The sequence below is a fragment of the Geotrypetes seraphini genome, chromosome 3 (genome assembly GCF_902459505.1).
Source record: "Geotrypetes seraphini chromosome 3, aGeoSer1.1, whole genome shotgun sequence".
NCBI lineage: Eukaryota > Metazoa > Chordata > Amphibia > Gymnophiona > Dermophiidae > Geotrypetes > Geotrypetes seraphini.
In genome coordinates this window covers 282260022-282284120 of record NC_047086.1, presented here as the reverse complement: position 1 = coordinate 282284120, position 24099 = coordinate 282260022, and the positions used below count along the sequence as shown (strand labels likewise).

The window sequence follows — 24099 nt, the reverse complement described above, 5'->3', positions numbered from 1 at the left end:
ACAGTGGTTCTTGCACGCTGCACATGGCTGACCTGGAACCAGAACCAGGTCAGCGTGCAAGAGCCGCTGTGCGCTGTCCCGGCAAACAAGTGCAGCTGGCGCTGAAGATAAGGAGCAACCAAGCCAAAGACGGACACGTGTTTGCAGGTGAAACTGATCCGGCTTCAGCAGAGGCTGGATGGCCCTGAACAAGTAAGGGAGAGAAGCTGGACAGCCCTGAACAAGTAAGGGAGAAAAGGGGGGGAGCGCGTTGGGACATGGGAGGGGCATGAATTTGGGACACTGAAGGAAGGGAGGAGGCATGAACTTGGGACACAAGAGAGGGGGGAAAGAAAGGGAAAATTATTGGGGATAAGTGTGTAAGTGAGAGGGAAAGATGGTGCACATGGGGAAAGGAATAAAAGAGGAAAATTGTTGGGCATAGAGAGAGAGAGGAGTGAGGAAGAGATGCATGGGGAAGAGAAGGATGAGAGGGAGAGATGTTGGATATGGTGGTGGAGAGGGAACAGAGGGAAAGACTGAAGAGGATGCAAGGGGGAGGAATGTTGGACATAGTGATGGAGGAAGAGGTATGGTATGGTGCTGGAGAGGGGTGATAGAAGGAGAAATGTTGGGCATGGGGCTGGTGGCAATAGTGAAAAATGCTACACATGATCCGGGTGATGAGAGAAGGAAAAATGTTGGATATGGCAGTAGAAGGAGTGGGGGAGATGCACCATGGATCTCTCTCTCTCTTTCCCCACTCTTGTACACAAGATGGAGAAGGGGACCGAGTTCAAGGGGATGAAACGGGGACCGAGCTGCGGGGATGGGGCGGAGACGCGGAGTTTTATTTTATTTAAGTCTTAGTAGTTTGCTGGTCCACAAAATAATTCTTTTATTTCCGCCAGTCCATAGGGGTAAAAAGGTTGAAGAACACTGCTCAAAATAGTTAGAGAGTCAGATGACATTGGTGACTCAGAGGGGATCCTTGATAAAGCTTTTTCGAAACATGTCGGACCCAACCCTCCCAGGTCAAACTAACTGAAACCTGGCTAACCTCAGACTCGGACCCCAGGATAACGGAAGTTTGCCCGAAGGGATACAAGATAACAGTGGTCTGCAGGGGAAAAAAAAGATGAGGAGGTCTAGCCTTCTTAGTCAGAAACTCCCTAAACTTAAACATACTAGACAAAACATCCACCCCATACATGGATCTACTAGCCTGCCAACTTTCATGCACCACACTAAAAGGATCCATAACCTGCATGCTCTGCTACATAATACCAGGGAATTGGAACACAGCAAGACCAGCATTCGAAGATTTTATATTCTGAAACTCACTAATGACAACTTACAACCTAATCCTAGGAGATATAAATCTCTATCTCGAAGACCATACCTCTAAGCAAGTAGAAACCTACTATCTTACCTCGAAGCCTTAACCTAAAAGATCTTAGAGAAAGGTCACCAACTAGACATTGCAGTCTTCATGACCCAACATCCTATTCTACCAGAGATTCAACCTCAAATGGAAAATGGTCCAGATCCATCTGTTCAGACCATTACACCTACACCTTCAATATCAACTGGGACAAAGGCAAAATCAAACCAAAATCCCAAAGCTTAACCTACAGATCACGTATATATATATCGAACCCTCCAAATTCTAGACTAAAACAGACGCTACAATCCAAGAATGTGACCCCAAAGACTTCATTTCACAATGGTACAATATAATTAAACTACCCTAGACGAGCTAGCCCCAATACAAACAAAAACCAGAATCAGCAGACGATCAGACAAAAGGTTCGACAACGAACTTCAAAAGACAATGCAGACGACTAGAAAGACAATGGAGAATAAGTAACTAAGAACACACAAGAGCAGCATGGAAAAAACTAAACCAACAATACAAACTAAAACTAAAAGAAAGACATACTATACAAACCAAATAGGCATAGAAGCCCAAGACACAAGAAAACTATTCCAATTACTAAAAGAAATCACAGACACCAAACCCTACCTAGCCTAAAACGATAACCCTCCTCCTTTAGCCACCCTTTTAGCTGAATACTTTAAAAACAAAATTACAACTGCTAGGACAAACTTCGTAGGAACCACAACCCACCTAGAAGAGATTACAATGCCCCCCAACGAAAAAGAATCAGCTGCAGCAGATAGAACCTGGTCCTACTTCTCTACAATACAATGGTCCGACCTTAACAAACTCTATAAAAAATACAGCCATGCAGCTTGCGATCTCAACCAATGCCCTCCATACCTATTAAAAACCTCCAGCCTAGAATTCCACACTCTCCTCATGCAATGAATGCTCACAGATGGCTTTTTTCCACAAGACCTTGCCGAAATCATCATCACCCCAATCTTAAAAGACCCAAAAGGAGCAACAGATCAACCATCCAACTACAGACCCATAGCCTCAATTCCACTATATGTCAAACTAATGGAAGGCCTCGTAGCTAAACTCCTCACCAACTACCTAGAAAACCACAATTTGCTCCACCCTACACAGTCTGGATTCAGAACTAACTTCAGTACTGAGACACTACTAGGCTCCTTTCTGGACACTGCTAGACAACACCTCAGCACAGGCAAAATAATGCTGATTATTCAACTAGATCTCACCGCAGCATTTGACCTGGTAGACCATGACATCCTGCTACAAATACTAGATACAATAGGAATCACAGGCAAAGTACATACATGGTTTCAAGGATTCCTACAATCCAGGACCTACAGAGTAAAGACAAACAAAGAAAAATCAGAACCATGGTCAAACTCCTGTGGCATACCCCAAGAATCGCCATTATCCCCAACACTCTTCAATTTCTACATTGCATCCCTCGGCACCTGCCTAGACAAAATAGGCTTAACCTCCTATAGCTATGCAGACGACATCACCATTCTCCTTCTTTTTGATCAGCCAGTGCCCACCATGACAGACACACTACACAGAATTCTAGAAACAATAGCAACATGGATGAAAGACCACAAACTAAAACTGAACCCAGACAAAACAAAATTCATATTTCTCAAAAAACTAAAACCCCAACCATAACAAACCTAGTAATAAACTCAATCACATACTCCATTCAACCCACTCTAAAACTTCTGGGAATGACGATAGACAGATGCTGCACCATGCAACCACAAATCAACAAAATAATACAGAAATCATTTGCGGTCATAAGAAACCTAAGGCAAGTTCAAAAATTCATCGACAGGAAACAATTCCAGCTCATGGTCCAGTCCCTAGTCTTAGGTCACCTTGACTACTGCAACATCCTATATCTCCCCTGTCCCGCAACAATGATAAAACTACAAACAGTACAAAACACAGCCCTGAGACTAATCTATTCACTAAGAAAACACAACCACATCACCGAGGCATATCTCGACTCATACTGGTTCCCAGTTTAAGCAAGGATACTATTTAAAGTCTACTGTCTATTATTTAAATCCATAAATGGTGACATCCCAGCCTACTTGAACAACCGCCTAATCCAAACTACCACAACCAGACACAGGAGAACCCAGACACCATTCACATACCCTCCAATCAGACATTAAACGGAAAAAACTGTACGATGACCTTCTATAGCCACACAGGCAGCAAAACTAGACCACCAACTCTCCGATCTACTAATCACGACTCCAAACTACAAAACTTTCAGAAAAAAAATAAAAACCCTGCTATTCAAGAAATCCATGAAGACTAACACCGTATGAAACATTTCAATCTTCTGAAGCAACCCGCTCTACTCTGTAACACCTCTGGACATGTCCAGAAATCCTTTCCTGTAATCCGCCTTGAACCGCAAGTTAATGGCGGAAAAAAAATCATTAATGTAATGTAACTAACAGAATATGTCTTGTTTCGACCTATATTGTGAATGTACTCCTGTAACCTGTTCTGGGCTCAAGAAACAAATAAATACATATTATGATGTCATGGATTACTGTGGTCAGCCTTGTCTTTTCAATATATGGAGAGAGATTTCATACTATCCTCATCAGTCCCTTTTGGGGCATGGTCCAACCATACAATATAATAATAATAATAACAGTTTATATACCGCAGGATCGTGAAGTTCTATGCGGTTTACAATGATTAGAAATGTTACAGATTGAGTGAATAAAAAAGTTACAGATTGAATGAATAAACAAAGTACAGATTTAGCAACTCTGCCTTCTAATCTGCTGGATAGAGTTGTTTGCCTCTATGAAGGAGGAATGTAGCAGGTTTGCCTCAGGGAGTTGTAGATCAGTATCATTTATTATACTTCTCTGTTATAACTGCCAGGAACTATTGACATACCACTTAACAACTACCGGTACTTTCTTTTCTTTTTATACTATAACTGTGTCTTATCTTTTGGTTGATTATTTTGTGACTGGTCTCCCATCCCCTCTCTTCTCTCTGCTTTATTCTCTCATATTATACCTATCTGTTTTTGTTTTCCTTAGGAGGTATTTCTCTTATGCTGTGCCTTTCTGCCTCTTATTAGTCTGTTGCAGATTAGCATCTTTTCTTTAACTTTTCCTTTGGTTAATTTCACAAGTTAGCAAGTCCTTCTATAACAATCCTGTTTCACTATGCTCCCTTTGCAGAATGGGGAGTGTGTTTTTACACTCATTGCTTATATATCTTGCTTCTGTTAGACATACTGTTTGATGTTATTGAGATAATATTATAAGTTAACACAGATATGTTATTGAAGTATGCATGCTACTTTTCTTTGACAGTGTCTATTGGCTATTACTTACACATGTACCTTATTAGTCATTCCTGTGATGATTATTTACTTTTGATGTTCTTAACTAGATCCTTCATCTTGTAGAAGGAAATAGTCTCTTTTTCTTTTCCTTGCGCTGTGGGGGTGCTGGCTTGGGTTGGCTGGTTTTCCTTTTCTCCTCTCTAACCCATAATGTGTTGTTTTGCGGGACGTTTTCCCTGCATGAAGAGTATTGGCATGACCGCAGCCTTATTTTGTTGTTCCTACACAGAGTTACATCAGAGGATTGTACCTTGAGCCATTAAGATTACCATTAAGTTAGTTCTTGTCATTATAGGCACACTTTCTAATGATATTTAACATAATATCACTGAATGTCAAGGGCTTTAATAATGTAATAAAAAGGAAGAAAATTTTGTCCTATTTAAGCTCCTCACAACCAGAAGTCATACTGCTACAGGAAACCCATTTGAGTGCTGCTGAGGCTACTAAAATACGGCTACCTTGGGCTCATCAGCCTTATTTCTCTCCTGCATCAGGGATAAGAACGGGATCCTTAACCTAGTCAGAAACAGACCAGATATTACTGTTCTATCATCTTCTCATGCGGCTACTGGAAGATGGGTTAAGGTTAACTTGTGTGGCACTGGCACGCAGCCCACAGGACGTGCCGGTGCCGCTAGAAGATCTTCCTGCCTCTGCCGGCCTTGAGCATGCATCTGCACATGCTCAAAGCCTTCTAATTCTCCCTCTCGCCGAGATGGGGGGGTAAGTTCAAGTTGTTCGGGAGGGGGGTGCCGGTTCGAGCGGGGAGGAGCAATGCCGGTTATCGGGGGGAGGGGGTGCTCACAAATCGAGTCAACACTTGGTTTGCGATACAAGTTTTGCGAGAATGTTTTGCTCATCTTACAAAACACTCGCAAACTGGGTTACTCGCAAACCGAGATTTGACTGTAATTGTTTTAGGGATACTAAAGAGATATGTTGAAACAAATACAACAACTCTGTAAGAACAAACAATTGCAGCCTTCCAAACAATGAAATCAGAAGAGCTGCCCAACGGTCAAGGGAAGTCTTAAGGTGTGTCAAGGTTGAGAGGTACTTCAGTTTGTATAAAACATCCAGTCTAGGAGGAGCCTATACCTCAAGATAACGAAATCTAACAAACATTAACTAAAATCTCACCAGACATCTTGGTACCCCCTTAAATGGGCTCAATTTGAAATAAAAGACCCATAACACGCTATCAATGGCATTAAAGTGGGTACTGTGATACGAAGCTCTTAAACGGTGATTTTGTGTTCATCTTGAGACATATGGAACCCGTGGATCTCCTTAGGAAACCACAGCATTTGTGCAAAGGCTTCCAATGCCCGATTAAAGAGGAGTACAGACAGAGGACATCCCTGTCTCATCCTTTCAATTTCCATTTTACCTATAAAATCTAGCAACTGTATCACACCACAAAAAGTGCATTTGATAACACCTATTGTGTACCTGACAGCATGAAAGTACTCCTTTTGCATTCTCACATATTCTAGTATGTGGAAGGATAACAAACTTTGCATTATTCATACATTGATTCTATTAGGCATCACACTGGAATCAGCCAAGTGTAGCCATATTCTAATACAGAAGAAAAGGTAATGCTGCACAATGAAAATAAAGCCCTGATTCTCTCCTGTTCTACAGAAAGACAAATTCAGAGTTCGTTTGTGTCAGCCAACTTGCAGAGCAGCATGATGCTGCTGTGGTGGGGGAGGAAGCCACACATTGTGTCATTACAAGTGCATACATTAGCGTTTTTGTAAAGATGCAAGAGGTGAGGAAGGAAGAAATGATATGCCATTCTACTATTTTAGAAATGCTGTATAAAAAAAACCCAAAAAACAGAAAGGGTTCCCTGAATGGCGGAATTTAAAAGATCAGTATAGCTTGCCGATCCTGTATTTCCTAGGACATCAGGCTGCCCAGTGGTATAAATTAATATCTGAATTTTTGAATAAAAAGCCAAAAAATAGTCTTAAAGACATTTGGAGTATTGAGACAAAGCAGCAGATTACTGCATCTCAAAGGCCACGAATTTGGAATTGGAGGATGAGATGTACAGCATCAGCATCTATGAGACAGACTTGGTTTTTCTTGTTACATAGATCTTTTTGGACCCTGGTTAGGTTGCAAAAGTGTTCTAAATCTTGATATAGGGTCACTGGATCATTTGCTATGTTATTGTCCCTTGATACTCAAATTCTGGAAATCCATTTGGGGTCAAATTATTACGATATTTGAAGTTCCACTATCAATATCATATGATATAATATTATTTGGAACAATATTATTACCCAAGAAACCAATTAATACAAATCAGAATAAATTGCTCCTCATCATGACAGGAGTAGCCATGCAGCTGATAATGAAAAATTGGAAAAGTTGGGATAACTTAAATTATAGTTTCTGGTGGGAATCCTTATGTCAGATTTATAAGTTTGAAAACATTAATTCTATACAGAGGGGACACCTAGGAAATTCAAGGAAATTTGGGGCCGGTTAACAAAATATTGCACGTTATGAATTATTAATATTATTTCCCTTTGATTCATGAAAAATTGTTATACACATCCAGGAGGGGAGGGGGAGGGTTAGGGTGGGGGAGAGTTTTAATAGCTGTATATTATTTGTTGGAATAGAGTGCAGTATGTTATATTACTTGATTGTTCATCTGTTTGCACCATGTATTCAATTTAAAAATGAATAAAGAATTTATAAAAAAAGAGAATTGATGTATAAATTGTGAAAACCATTATACAGGGATCTAACTAGGCAACCAAGGAATTACCCAACCAAATCCATGGGGTGGGGGTGAGAACTGAACCCCACGTAGCAGCGGAAACTACATGACTACTTTCAAAACATTTATACAATACTTTTGGCCAGAATTGTTCCCAGGGGCGTGATTAGGTCAGGAAAGAAATCATATACACACAACTGTCAGATCTACAGGCACTAGTCTGCTCCCTTTCTGCAGCCCAGATAAACTCCAGGAGCCAACAATATGGGAACCTTTGCACTCATATACCTTTAGACAATTTTCTGTCTGAAAATACCAGTAACCACTATTTCTTTGGACTTAGCAGTATACTGCTTCTGTTCTATACATGTTCTTCTCTGTTTCACAAATGCTTTTTTTTTCTCTCAGAAAAACAGGCACAAAGTAGAGGAAATTTCAGAAATAAAGCAATTTCACAGGGCTTGTACACACAAAAGCATGCAGAGCAATTCTGTAACTGCGCTCAGGTGCCCCATATTCACATACAGTATGTGCACTATGTGCTATTCTATAAAACAGCACAAGTGCATGAGCATGGGTGTTTCCAAGCTACCTGGCATAGGTGAGTGTACCTAACTTTAGGCTTATGCTAGTATTCTATAACTAGTCTTTAAGCTCGTTACATTAACGGGTGCTAGAATAGATGTGTGTCTTTCTTTCTCTCTTTCCTTAGCCGCTTTCTGTCTGTCTCTCTTTCTTTCTGTCTCTCTCTCTCCTTGGCCGCTGTCTGTCTTTCTGTCTCTCTCTTTCCTCGGCTGTCCACCACCACCCCTTGCTTGCTCCCCCTGTCCCCTTCTCCCTTCCTTGAACCTCCCCCATGTCCAGCAGCACCACTTCCCTGCTCCCCCTGTCCAGCAGCAGCCCTTCTCCCTTCCTTTAATCTCCCCCGTGTCCAGCAGCACCCCTTCCCTGCTCCCCCTGTCCAGCAGCAGCCCTTCTCCCTTCGTTTTATTCCCCCCTGTCCAGATGCACCTCTTCCCTGCAACCTAATATCTGCTCCCAAACCCCCGTTCCTACCCTCCCTCCATCCCGGCTTCCTGGTCTCTTCTGGCCCACTGGCACGAACCGCTGTCACCCTTCATTCGTGTCTGTCCTCCTCTTCAAAGCCCTCCTCTATTTCTGTCTGTCTGTCAATGTCCCTGCCCACTGCCTGTCTGTTTATCGTGCCCCTTCTCCCACCTACTTTTTTTTTTTTAATTTGGGTTTTTTTTTGGGGGGGGAGGCAACCGGCACACAGTAACCGTTGCTGGATACAGTAAACCGTCATGCGCACACGCTCCGAACATGTGCACGCGTCAAACGCACACTTTAACATTTCTCTGCCAGCCATGGAGCTACGGATCACACAGGTAGGAGTGCGCATGTGCGCTTAGGGTTTTACTATTAGTGATGGCCTAAATCGAGGTACCAAGTTATAGAATTTCCCCCCAAAGTGTTTGTTTTATGTATACCTGAGGCAGAAGTTTGGGCAGAGCAGTGGTGGAGTTACAATGTGATTTTTGACTGCTCTCTCCCTCCCCCTTCAAAAAAGGAATTCCACAGGCCGGATGATATAAATTATGCACTGAGTACATTTACATATTTATCCTTTCCTTGGAACAGGTGTAAATTTATTTTTGCAAGAGCTTTGTGTGCTGCTAGGAATAGTTGTGAGAGCCTATTGTATTAAATGACATTGTTGCCTAGGTTTTCTTCCTAAAACTAGGCACGTTTTCAGACAATCATTATCAAATGCTTTTTGGTATTTTAAGCTTTGGCTTGTAAGCTCTTTTGTATATTTGATATACAATGCTGCCAGTGTCTGGTAGTGCTACGAATGGTGACAGGTCAAAAACGCGCAAGACAATCGCGCGCAGACAAAATCGCGCAGACAAATCAGCGCTAAGACAATTCAGCGCAAGACAACTAAGCGCCAAGACAATTCAGCGTAAGACATTTGCGCGCTAGACAATTGAGCGCAGCGACAACTCAGCGCAAGACAATTTCGCGCAAGATAACTCAGCGCCATGACAATTCAGCGCGCCACTAGAGGCCGCTTGCCAATCAAAGGACATGCGCACGTACAGCACGTGAACACGTCATCACGTCAACGCGTGGTCAGTATGATTCCCTTGACTCTTTGCGTTTTCAATATAAGTCATGTGAATGCATTTTTGTTACCATAGTTATGTTATCTCATGATATGTATTCTCCGAACAGCATTTAAATACAAGTCACGTGAATGCATTTTCGTTACTATGGTTACGTTTCCACATTATATATGTCCTCCGAACAGCCCGCCTTCCTTTCGCTGCCTGACCGTGTCCGTTATAGGTAAAGATCTGGTTTTACTAGTACTTGATCTATAACAAATATTTGTCTTGCGCGGATTTTTCTCACCTCTGGTGAGAGCGAACATACTTCCACGTTTCTTCATTTACAGGTATGTTTATATTTGCGCTTCACGCGCAACAAAAGGCAGGGTATGATTATAATACTGTGGATGAACTGACTAGGAACCGTTTATATTGGGTATGTTGATATTTATATTTCCGGTTCACGCGCAAGAAAAGGGAGGGGATGATCATAAAACTCAGCGCAATTGATTATAAAGTTTATATAGGGTATGTTGATATTTACATATTTACATTTGCGGTGCTCACGCGCACGCCGACCGCGTGCTTCACAATCGGAACAAAAGCGAGGATAGAAGTTTAAAAATCAGCCAAATTCACTATGAATTGTTTAGATTGGGGATGCTTATATTTTTATGTGGGTATGTTTAGATATAATGGAATGCTCATCGGCGCGCCGTCAACTTTGCGCTCGGTTGTCAGCGCGCCGTTGTCTCGCGCGATTTGGTCCCGTAACCGTACAACACGGACCTTACTGACCTCCCGGATCTAAACCCGCAGGTCCTTAAAAATCCACGTTCCGCGCCACTTTTCAGGTCCTTGCCACTTTTAGTCTCTGGCTCTGACAGAGCTGTATGAGAATTTAACTCTGACGGATCCTAATGCTTTCCCCTCCCCATGCTAGGATCTTCATGACTCGCCTGCCTCCTACTGTCTCGTGGGATCTTCAGTCCTCCTGTGAGTGGCTCTCTCTCCCTCAGCCTCCCTCACCCTCCCTCCCTCCCTCTCTCTCTCCTCCCTCCCTCCCTCTCTCCTCCCTGACTGCAGTGTTTTCTTTGCCCTCCAGCCTCCTGTGTCGCAGCAGCTGTGACTACAACTTCACAATTGAATTCTCCAGCTTCATGACTCGCCTGCCTCCTACCGTCTCAGCTCCCATGTCTGCACTTGGCTTGCCAGCTCTCCTTTGATGATCAGAAAAATGTGACATCATATCTATGATACTTTTAAAAAGACATTTTAATATACAGTTTATTGAAAATAAAGGACAACTGCGTACAGGATAAATGCAAAACCTTATCAAACATAACTTTTAATTTACATGGCTGTGTCAACTAGGTAGAATTTGTAATGCTACAAGATTGACAGCTTATCTTGTTTAGAGATGTTCTTAATAGAGTAGAACACTTATCATTCTTAATCCTTTAAGTATAAATGAAATGAAATGCATAGACGTGATATGTTAACATCTTTCACATTGTGCACACACAATGTCATAGATGTATAAGGTGTACACCTGGCATAATTTTAGTCACCCATCTCCCTGTATGCCTCTTGTGAGGAGATGCGCATTTAGTTTGCTTTAAATCCAGAAGTACTTACCATTAATAAAACAGGGGCACTGGTCTCCTGAAGTAATAGCATGTATTTAATACGTACTTCCTGAGTGCATTGAACAGGTGTGCCAGTTTGCCCTAGGCCCAGTCCATTTCACCTATATTTCTAACTTTCCTCTTGATGGGGAATAGCAGTTTAGCATTGAGCGACATGTACTCAGTTAATCAGAGTACTTCACGCTTGGAGAATTTGTGTTTGTGCACACAAAATCCATAATAGGAAGCCATCTTCTCTGTGAATCTATGACATTTTTGCAAAGTACTCAGTTAATCTAAGTACCTCACCACCAACCACCCCTGTTTCAGCGACCACTATTGTGGCTCACACTGCACACAGACACACACTGACTGAATGAGAACCAGAGTCAGTTTTCTCCACACTATGTCCATTTTTCAAATGTTCCTGTGCTTGATGGGGAACAATACTTTAGCATTGAACAAAACGTACTCTATATGGACTAGATTTATGTATGTATCTCTATATATGATCTTTTAAAGTTCATAGCCTTTTACATCCTCCAGTTCAAACACTGACTCTCAAGCATACAAAATACTTCTCTTTCTGTGAATTTATGCTTTCGCCCTCATCATCATCCTATTTTTAGACTATGTAATTGTCTTTTCAATTTCAAACTTCTTATAATGAGCTTTATCATTCAATGTTATTATTTGCCGTTCACATCATGTTTACTTGTGTTCAATAATACTTACTTTGCATTTAACTTTGCCCTGGGAGACCTATGCTCACTGTATTATGCTTTCTTCAATAATACAGTTACCCAGAAATAAAAGCATTATAATACAACTATTGATTGATTCCAGAATTTATTTTACACTCACAAACTCCAATGACATTATGAACTTTTAATGACTTATAATGACTAAGGTTGCCATTTAACAAATTGGTTATTATTCTCTTTTAACATATTAAGACACTTCATAAACTTAATAACTAGAAGACTGCAAACAAATTGTGGACAGTTTTGTTTGGTTTTTATTCGGGGGGGGGGGGGGAGGGGGTTCAGTGAAGCTTGTCTTTAATCTTTGGAATCTGTTGGACCTGAAGACAACTGAGCGTGAAGACGACAGAGTGTGAAGACACTTATTGTAAGTTTGAAAATGAATAACAATTTAAACAAACAAAGAAAAAGAGATAATGACCTTCATAAACACTTAAAACATATATTCTGTCATGTAAAGATCATTAAGCGAATTCAGCTTTACAAAATTTTGAGAATTCATAAAACAAACATATCATGCAAAACAAACACAAATAAATGATTACTTAGAAATAATGAAACTTAGCATTTGACAGATGGATCGGATGAATAGACACTGCAGGCATCAGACTATGGGCATTTCATTATGACCCCAATGCAAACACCCACTATGCCCATTTACCTTCCACTATTACAGATCTCACATTCCCTAATGAATGTGTCTGGTAACGGGACAAAAACACCTGGGTCAAAAACTGAGAACTATCCCAAAATCTGCAGCCTGGAACTGGGTAACCTGGCCACCCTTTGATTTATTAAACTCTTGTTCAAATATGAGAATGACACAGGAACTAAATTTCACTATCCTGTCCCTATGAGTTATGTTGCTGTCCTTGTCCCTCTCCCATTCCTATCATCTCTGCTTTAACAGTGTCAGGTCAAGACCACGCCAGGACAAAGGCCGCGTGCAGACAACTGAGCTCAGCGCAGTGGCACCTGAGTTGTCTTGCGCTCAGTTGCTGGCGCTGAGTTGTCTTGCGCTCAGTTGTCTTGCGCTCAGTTGCTGGCGCTCAGTTGCTGGCGCTCAGTTGCTGGCGCTCAGTTGTCCCGCTCGTGCACATTTCGGTAAATAAGTTCCGCTCAATTGTCTTGCGCTCAAATGTCTCACGCTCGGTTGTCTTTGCGCTCACTTGTCTTAACGCTCAATTGTCTTCCGCTCATTTGTCTCGCGCCCAGTTGTCTCGCGCCCAGTTGTCTTGCGCCCAGTTGTCTTGCGCCCAGTTGTCTGCGCGATTTTGTCCGCGCGCGATTGTCTTGCGCGCAATTGTCTATGAACCATTTATGTCTGAAACCCTCTGAAAATGCATTTAGAAAAGGCCTGAAAACCATTTCTATTTACTAATGCCTTTTTGAGATTAATCATCCCTGAATTTTAAAGAAATAGGTGGCAAGACTGATCTAGAGCCTGGAACGTGCAACCTCCCCTCCTAGGAAATATAAAGTCCTATTTCTTTCTTTACACTTAACTTATATTGATTCTATTATGTATACCACTGAGAAGAGATACCAATAGATGGCATATCAAATATAAATAAACTTGGAAAGTTTGTATCTACTGCTACTATTCGTAGCGGTTCAGGCATTAGTAAATAGAAATGGTTTTCAGGCCTTTTCTAAATGCATTTTCAGAGGGTTTCAGACATAAATAGGGGGTTTGGGGTGCCATTAGAAAGGATCAACTATACTACAAAACTGATCACAAATAGTATACGAAATGATATGATGAACCACAGGTATAACTTATTCTGTTGGTGAGTGAGTTCTACATTCCAATTGTATTACAGGGAATTGACAGACAGACAGGAAAGGAAAAATAGTACACTGAAATAATGAACTGTATGAACAAGACTCAGGCCCAGATTATCAAAAATAAAATTGGAATTTAAAGCGGTTGCTAAACTGGTTTCCGATGGTTTAGCCTGCATGCATTTTAGCGGCGGATTATCAAAATGGCTTATGGCGGTCTTTTGCGAGCTTTCTAGCAGTCTCAGACACTGCCATGGAAATGGGTTCTTCAGCATTCAAACGAGCACTCCAGTGAATTCTTAAACATAGCCGAGCCATTCTCAAAGAGCAGTGTCAGCTTTTGGTGACAAAAATCAGCAACTGGTCTGGGAGGGGTGCTGGTACAGTGACAGCACTGTGAAAAACACATCTCTGGCATGTGTTTTGAAAAAAAAAAAAAAAATCCCAAATTGAAGTTTGGCAGGAGAGATGCCCTCTCTCTCCTGCCACGTCGCCACCAACTGACACCCCCCAACTCCCCTCAGCAGCAGGAGATTTGCCCAAGCTCTCCCACCCAACCAACACCCCCAACTCCTGTCAGCAGTGGGAGAATTACCCACCATGCAACCCCTCTACGTGCCTCCGACGACCCCCGCCATCTCCCCCTTACCTAATTTTCAGATGGCTGGCTGGAGGGATGCCTTCTTCTTCCAGCCAGCAGGCCCGCCTCTTCAAAATGGTGTGCCTTCCCTTTCCTGGGGCATCTTGGGGTTAAGGTCCTTCGTATGGGTGGGGCCTTATGTATCTGGGCCAATCAGAGCCCCAGTTGCATCTGGGGAGGGACCTAAGGCTCTGACTGGCCAAGACGCATAGGCCCCACCCATAGGAGGGACTTTATGCGTCTGGGTCAATCAGAGCCTTAGGTCCCTCCCCAGATGCAACCGGGGTTCTAATTGGCACAGACACATAAGGCCTCACCTATAGGAGGGGCCTTAAACAACCTGGGCAAATCAGAGCCTACCTACACCTTCTCCCTGGCCACTGCAATTTTGGAATTTTCTGGCAAACGGAAGCAGCAACGAAGCAAGCCTGCTGCCATCATCTTACCCTGGAAGCCTTCATTCTGTAATTATTTCCTGTTCCTGCACAGGATTTGTATAAAATCATCTTTCTGCTTTGAGCAGGGAGATGCGGGGAAGAAAGTTAAGATTGCAGGGATGGGAATGAAAAATGCAGGGATGGGTAATGGGGATGAAAAATGTGTTTCACTCCAGGGACAGGGATAAAAATGTGGAGACTATGAGGGGATGGAGATGAATCTTTGTCCCTGCATCACTTTCTAGTTGGAAGGAGCTTCTGCATACCAAATGATCTAAGAAAACTTTCCAGATCAGCAAGGTTTACATTAGTGCCAAATGCCAATTAAGGGCATATGAGAGGTCAGAGTCTCAAAGAGCTATTGAGTGGAAAACATAGCGAAAGCCTCTCCTCTCTCATTCATCTCAGATCCACAGTTTAGTGCAGCACTGCTTTAATGAGTGTATTTATGTAATTGGTAGGATTTCTGAAAGGAAAAGGGAAAGACATACCTCAAGATTTAGGGATTAACTAAGGACAGTAATTTCCCTCCAACTGCCAGTACAAACAAAAAAACAACAACTGCACACAAAGTAACAATTCAGCCTCTTTCAGTAAGATAATGCATGGAAATAACTTTATAAAGGTTAATTTAAAAAGCTTAGAACATAAGAATAGCCATAATGGAGAGGAGTTGGAAGGAGAGAAACAGATTTTGAGATTATATATATAGTGTGTATATGAAGTACTATTATTATGGGGTGGGATCTGGGGGTGGATCTTGAGCAGGATGTAAGGCAGAGCTTTTGGAGCCCCCCCAAACAAAAAAGCATCCTGCTGCCTATGCACTGAAGTGCCACTTATCTGAGTGCTTTTGTGCACAGGTGTAGAATTGCCTTTATATTACTTTGTTCTATTATTGTTAATGTTCTAGGGCAGGGGTCTCCAAAGTCCCTCCTTGAGGGCCGAATCCAGTCGGGTTTTCAGGATTTCCCCAATGAATATGCATGAGATCTATGTGCATGCACTGCTTTCAATGCATATTCATTGGGGAAATCCTGAAAACCCGACTGGATTCGGGGGACTTTGGAGACCCCTGTTCTAGGGTCTTGATACTGTGGTCTAGAATGGTGAAGCAGTACCAACAGGGCAGAGATGATGATCTGTGTCTAGAAATTCAATTTAAAGCACCTTGACAAAACCAAAAAAGCTCCGGTTTCTCCCAGCAATGCATGGGAGGCAACTTACTTCAGCCACTCTCTCCAGCAGGGGCTCCAGCCAGTGTTCATTACATTCGCAGTGGCTGTCCAGGAAGGTCAATACTTTGGCTTCTGCTGCATCTGCACCTTTCACACGAGAGCGCATCAGCCCTAATGAAAAAAATAAGCACAAACACAAAGTAAAAAATTAACAAAATGTTGAATTTTTCCAGAATAAAATATTATTTAACAGGTCTGGTAACTCATGTATTCATAAAACTTGCTAGACTGCCCGTAGGGCATGGAAGGCCAACACACTGGTTTACAATATTAACAGTAGGAGGTAAGCAAGGAAAAGAAAGTTGCAATCACAGTGTAGATAGGGAAAAGAAACAGCACATGGATGACCTCGGGCAAGGGGAACTGAAAAAGCCAATCTACCAAAGCCTTCTAAAATTTAGGGGCAGAGGATTCCTGTGGACACGGAGAGGAATGGAAATCCAGATGAAGGGACCAAGAGGAATGAAGACTGTCATGAGGATTATAGGAAATAATTAGGACAGCTAGACAAGGCAAAAGCTCTCAAACAACATAATGGACCAAAATGAGAGTTTTATTTTAATGCAGGCAATGACTGGGAGCCAATGGAAGGATATCAGCAGGGGGGTAATATGATCAAAGTGTCAAGAACCAGTAAGGAGTTTAATAGCAGTGGACTAAATAAACTGAAAATGCTTTAAGGAAGTGAGAGGAAAGCTATGATAATGGGTATTACAAGAGTCAAAATTGGAGTTCACAAGGATGAGGACAAAGATTTGAGCTGGGTACCCAAGAGGTAAGGTCTAATGCAGTGGTTCTCAAACCTGTCCTGGGGGACCCCCAGCCAGTCAGGTTTTCAAGATATCCCTAATGAATATGCATGAGAGAGATTTGCATACCTGTCACTTCCATTATATGCAAATCTCTCTCATGCATATTCATTAGGGATATCTTGAAAACCTGACTGGCTGGGGGTCCCCCAGGACAGGTTTGGGAACCACTGGTCTAATGAAACAGATTCTATGAAAAGCAAATGAGGGTTCCATCACCGCATTAATTTGTTAATTAAAAGGAAAGAAAGTTGTCTACAATGATCTCAAACTTACAAAGTAAATCATGAAAAGGGAGAGGTGTGCCAGAGAGAATGGGGAATGGGGGAAACAATATAGGATTTTGGACTGGGGAAATAAAGTGATTCTTGACTCAAATCTGTCGCTCTCAGATCATGCATCCAAATTAGTGTCATCATCCTTTTACTACCTCCGCCAGCTAAAATGCATCTGTGCATACTTCTCAGAAACCGGTTTTGCCCAACTACTGTATGCGTTTGTATTATCCCGCTTAGACTACTGCAACATGCTACTAGTGGGCTTACCAGCAAAAACCCTCTCCCGTTTCCAAGGAATGCAAAACACTGCAATCCACCTCTTGAAAAACCTGGGCATCCGCAACCATGTCACCCCTGTACTAACATCCATGCACTGGTTGCCTATCCAAAAATGCTGTGCCTTCAAAGCCCTGGTTCTAGCCTTCAAGACCTTCCACAAGACGATACCAAACTACATGACATCAAAACTGCAAATTGACATCCCTAACTAATCACTAAGATTCCAAGAAGAGAAACTGCTAGCTCTACCACCTGGTCACTCTCTCAAAACTGAAACAGCCCGCAAGTGCTCCTATTCACATTTTATACCTAGATTATGGCACATCATTCCCCCGTCCATTAGATCGCTAAACAAACTATGGAACTTCAGGAAGGCCGTGAAAACCTTCCTCTTTACAAACCCAGTGTCTTAACAACCAACGCCTCAATGACCCAATACCTCCACTCCTAGCTGATGGATCTCAAAGACATCTCCTAGTACACCAAATGGAGTCCCACTGTAACCCAATTGCCACCCAAATATAATTTAAATACCTACCTAACTTACTACACACTCTGAGCACAACTTAAATGTGCTACATACTAAAAGTCAAAAGTCATTCCTAGTAAAACTAATCTGTGATAACCACTGATACTCATATACTATACTTTCTATCATGTTCAAACCTGCAATGCAAAAGCTGTATGACCTCTAAGTTATGTCTGTACTGTGAATGCTGCACTACCAACTATGCTGTCTGCTAAGTATGTATTTTCACATATGTCATGTTCTGTCTATTTTGTGGATGTACTTTTGTAACCTGTCCTGGGCTCTTTTGGGAGGACGGGCTAAATAAATGAATAAATAAATAAATATATTTTTCACTCAAGAAAAGATGATGGTCCCTCAACAGTCACTGTTTACTTGAACCCAGGTATGGAGGGGAGTAATTTATTGAAAGAGAAAAGAATCTGGATGTCATCTGTATAGAGATGCTGTAGCCGAGGGACTGGATAAAGGAAAAGAGCCAATGAAAAAATTGGAGAGAATGGGATCTTGAAAAGAATATTGAGGAACCCTACAGTGAAGATGATAAAGGAGCAATTTGAAACCAACTAATTAAACCCTCCCCCTTTTTATGAAGTCATTTTAGAGGTTCTTTTATCGCCAGTCACAGTAGTAAAAGCTCAGATGCTCACAGAATTTCTATAAGCGTTGGAACTTTTACTGCCACGGCCAGCAATCAAAAATCCTAACGAAGCTTCATAAAAGTGGGGATTAGAAAAGTGTCATATAAGCCTAATTCTTAGAGACAAAGCAAAAGAGAATGATCAACCAAGTTGAACATTGTGATTAGAAGAACAGATTTACCCTGACACAAAGAGAACCAGACATCATGAAGGAGGATAGCAAGAAGGGTTTATACATGCTGTGACCAGCACAGAAACCAGCCTAAATCAGATGAAGAGTCGGTTTTATCGAGGAATTTAGAGCTGCAGTGGGACAGTTTGTTCAAGAATTTTACAGAAAAAGGTTAGATTAGAAACAGGAAGGAAATTAGTCAGAAGAAACAAGTGAAGGTTACTAAAAGGACTGGAAAAATTACTATACACTTCCAATCCTGTAGAACATGGATTGAAGAGAGGCTAGCTTGTACAGAAAAATAATAAGAGGCAAAAGAACCAGTCCCAGTTTGGATATCAGGAAGGCAAACCATGAGTCTATTGTTGAAAAAGAAGACAGTAGAGAAGATATTTTTAAAGTGTATTTTTGTATTTATAGTTAGCTCAAGCCTTTCCAATAGTTCAAAGCAATTTACATTCAGGTATTTCTCTGTTCCTAGAGGACTTACAATATAGGAGGTCAATAAAAGCTGAACAAAGCAGATCAGAACACAACTTCTTAGTTCGCTTGCAGAAGAAAAACTGGAAAGGGCACTATTTTATTTAATTTATTTATTCAATTTTCTATACCGTTCTCCCAATGGAGCTCATTAATTTATGCAGGTACTCAAGTATTTTTCCTTGTCTGTCCCAGCAGGCTCACAATCTACCTAATGTACCTGGGGCAATGGGAGGATTAAGTGACTTGCCTAGGGTCACAAGGAGGAGCGTGGGTTTGAACCCACAACCTCAGGTTGTAGCTTTAACCACTGCGCTACACACTCCCTATACTCCACTGGTAAAGTTGGAGGAGTTGAAAGACGTGATGGACATCCTTCTGCAAGCAGTTTATGAGCATGGATTGCTCACCTAGACTCCTGTGTTTATGCAACAGAATTCTACAATATCTTTTCTGAGATACATTGACTAGAATTGAACACAATGCTTAAGGTAAGGTTGTACCATGGAGCTATACAGAGGCAACATAATATTCTTTATCTTATTTTTTATCACTTTCCTAGTATTTCTTAGCATTTGGGGTGTTGTTATACACTAGGCAGAAGATTTCAGAGCATTGCCCATGATGACATCTATCTCTCTCTCTCTCTCGAGAGTGGTGATTCTTAATGTGGAATATGGATCAATTAACTATGGATATGGATTATTCTTCCCAATGTGTATCACTTTGCATTTGTCCACATGAAATTTCATTTGCAAGTCCTGATTTCCAATTTCCTAAGGTCTTCCTGCAATTTATCACAATCTGCATACATTTTAACAACTTTAAATATTTTTTGTCATCCATAAATTTAATCACCTCACTTGTTCCCATTTCCAGATCATTTATAAATATGTGAAAAGCACCAGCTCTAGTACAGATCCACTATTTACCTTCCTCTATCGAGAGAAATTACCTACTCTGTTTTCTATCAACCAGTCCAGGTGCCCTGATTGATGCTGAAGGTGTGGTCTATCAAATCCTGGAGAACAGATTCTGTAAATGGAATCTAGTTGTCTTGGAGCCACCATGATAGATAAAGGTGTTTCCCAATTTTTAAGAAGTGTCTCTTTAAAAATGTTATATAAGGGTAACTTGAGGGTCTCTTTGGGAGGCTCAGTATAGTCCAAGGCATCCAAGTATTCAGCATTTGGTCCAGTGTCAACTTCCAACGAGATAGATAGGGCTTTGCCCAGCTGTCTAATATATCTAGTAAAGACAAGTCCTTCTGGAGAAGATCGTCTTCCGGGAGGCATTTCCGTGGCAATGGTTCTGTAGGTATGCCATAAGACTCATAGTCAGATAAATCTACTGCACACTGAGTCAGATCGTGAATCAGAGAAAAATCCTGGAGATACAAGTATGTGTCGAGGAGAATGATGTCTTCGGGAAAGTTTACGACTTCTTTGGTACTGATCCGATGAAGCCGATGACTAGGATCGATGAGTATCTCTTTCATGCTTCGAAGCAGGAGATCGACACAATGAGGACCGATGATGCCTTGGTGTGAACGTTGTGGCGAAAAAGAGTTTTGATGCTTCGAGGTAGAGGATTGATGTCTCAATGAAAAACATTGATGCGATGAGCTAGAACCTCAATGTGAAGATCGATGCTTGGAGGTAGATTGTCATCTAGATGGGGAATGACAATGCCTCTCAGAAGATATATGAGAAGTAGCCCAATGCTTTGATGGAGAGCTGACATCAGTAACTTGAATCGTTGCAGTGCTATGCTTAGGCTGGGCTGGTACCAAGGAAGTCAATGTGAGCAGGTACCGAGGAAGTGCAATTTAAATATAGTACTGATCTCACCTCTATGAGGGTCGGTGATAGAAATAGGCCGCTGACACCTACAGTACTTCTTAAAACCCATCGGTGGGAAAGATTTCATCAGTGAGATTAAACTCAATGTTTAAAACTAAAGAGAGAGACCCGCCGAGGAAAAACCTTGAGGCCGAAGCCCGAGTTTGAAGAAAAAAGACGAAAATATATATTTATAATTTTTTTTTTTTTTTTAGCAAAAAGAAAGTAAGAACAATACTGAGAGCAAAAGGAAGACAACACATACTGAATGGAGTCCAGTCAAAAAAGTACTTCTTCACTCCATGGAAAACAAAGAACTGAGGTACTGCGAGACTATGCCAGGCGGGAAGGCACTTGCGCATGCACAGTGAGGGAAGTTGCAAAGTTTCTTAAAACTTAAAGTGACAGTACACTTTTAATATTCTCCGTACCAGGGCTCCGTGGATGATGTCACCACATGTGAAAATATGTTGCCTGTTTGTCCTAGGATAATGCAGTTTCTGGAATTCAAGGTCTTGGTAGCGGTAGATCTTTTCAGAGGAAGTGGATCAAATTCTTTGACTGGATGACCAGAGAGTTGGATCTGAGAAGAGTACTACATGTGGTGTGCTTAGATTTTAGCACGCTTTTGGCATGGCTTCTCACTGACAATTTATAAACTGAAAGCCATTTGTATGGGCCCTAAAGTGACTGGCTGGATTAGAAATCAATTGAGTGGAAGGTGACAGTGGGTAGTGCTAAACAGAGTATACTATGAGAATAAAACCATTACCAGTGGTGTTTTGTAGGGATCTGTCCATTTGTTATGGCTTATTTTGATGTAGCTTTATGGGTCTACGCCCTACAGGCTATAGGAAAGTTAGGTCAGCTTAGGCTTTGCTTTCCAATTGTTCAAACTAGGCCTGAACTTTATTTTAAAGGGAATTAAGCTGCTGCCATTATTGGTCCATGCTGGTACAGCAGAGACCATTGCAACATGGACTTTGGATGTTTGTTCTACTTTAAAAGGCTCAGAAAATATCCCATTTATTTTAATTTCTGCAGATGGTGGATTATATAACACCAGGACCACTACCACAAAGGCCCCCGTAAAGTCATAGGCATGCATCACTGCATACATACTGTAAGGCCCTGATTCTGAAAAGTTCCGTCCCGATTTTAGGCAGCTGTAGGCGTCTTACAGCTGTCTAATCAACCAATCGGGATACACGTTTTTTTTAAAAAAATGCTCCCCAGGTAGGCCGCCTATATTGAAGGCGCCTCCGGGAGCCTATGGAGGCCCGCAAGACGCCTAAGCTCGCCTAAGGGCTTGGGCGAACCTAGGTGGCCCTATGCATCTCCCTAGTAGAGGAAGAGACGCTTAAAATGCTGGCCTACACTGTAAGTAGACGCAGCCGCTATACTTATCGCGGCAAGGGAACTCCCTGCCGCAATAAGTATAGCGGCAACGGCCGCCTGTTCAATCACCGGCAGGAGGGTGCCGAACCCCTCCTGCCGGAACACCGCCCCCCCAACTCATAATCGCCAGCAGGAGGGTGCCCAACCCCTCCTGCTAGAAAGCCGGACCTCCTCTGGACCCCCCATGCTAACGACCTCCCCCCCATGACTCCCCTAACCTTCCCTCCAACTAACCTCCCCCCCAAACTAACCTTTAAATGTTGGTCGGCTGGACGGGTCTTGCTGCCGTCCAGCCAACAGGCTCGCCTCGTCGAAATGAGACGGGCCCGCCCCATCCCCGCTAAGTCTAAGGCCTGATTGGCCCACTAACCCTAAGGTGTGATTGGCCCAGAGTCAGAGTCAAAGTGGAGATACCATAAATAAAGGAATTGAGGAGAAGGATTTATATGCTGACTCCACAGCCCTTTCTGGGACTGTCAATTTGAGCAATTGTATCCCTGACAAACATGAGTCACTATCTAAGTCAGGGATACTGATCATAATGGAGTCAAACCCTCCGTACCTGAGCCTCCAAATGTAAGTATTTTCTGCATTCCTGGTCTTTTTTCTTTTGATCATAATATGAAATTACTTTTTCTCTCAAGACAGACGTAGCAGCCTTCCAAACAAGGACTGGCTTGTCAATAAATTTACACCATGTAGATAGAGGAAAAGCGGGAGTGTCTACTCTATTGCAGATTTTGGTATCATCTGCAAAGAGGCAAATCTTACCCTTTTTGGGGGGAGGTATTTTATTTTGGGGGGGGGGGGGTTCAGTTTCTCTTGTTACAATAATCAGCAAGAGGTGTTAGGCTCCAGATTAATCCAGTGGATTACAGGACCTTAGGCAACATGGATTCACTGGAAACAGGTCTTGTCAAACAAATCTAATCAATTTCTTTGATTGGTGACCAGAGAATTAGATAGAGAGAGTGCACTAGATGTGGTGTATTTAGATTTTAGCAAAGCCTTTGATAGTGTTCCACACAGGCATCTACTAGATAAACTAAGTGCCCTCGGTATGGGCCCCAAAGTAACCAACTGGGTCAAGAACTGGTTGAGTGAAAGGTGACAGAGGATAGTGGTGTGCCTCAAGGTTTGATTCTTGGGCCTGTTCTTTTTAACATTTTTTGTAACCGATGTTGCTGAAGGGTTGTCAGGTAAGATTTGCCTCTTTGCAGATGATACCAAAATCTGCAATATAGAAGATATCCCTGATGGCGGTGTGAATAACATGAGGAAGGACCTAGCGAAGCTTGAAGAATGGTCTGAAATTTGGCAGCTAAAATTTAATGTTAAGAAATGCAAGGTCATTCATTTGGGCTACAAAAACCCAAGAGAATAGTACAGTTTAGGGGGTGATGAACTTTTGTGTACGAAAGAGGTGCGGTACTTCAGTGCGATAGTATGTGATGATCTTAAGTTGGCCAAACGGGTTGAAAAGGCAATGGTGAAAGCTAGAAGGATGCTAGGGTGCATAAAGAGAGGTATGGCCACTAG

General features: G+C 42.1%; 1 protein-coding gene across 2 annotated transcripts in view; it reads right to left on the bottom strand.

Annotated features, from left to right (window-relative positions):
* GALNT2 (polypeptide N-acetylgalactosaminyltransferase 2) overlaps nt 1–24099 on the bottom strand; it is a 477304-nt gene that overhangs the window by 195053 nt on the left and 258152 nt on the right. For both annotated transcript variants that reach the window (XM_033938413.1, XM_033938412.1), the window contains exon 7: nt 16123–16244. In XM_033938413.1, the coding sequence (XP_033794304.1) occupies nt 16123–16244 (122 nt within the window). The remainder of the gene's footprint in view (nt 1–16122; nt 16245–24099) is intronic.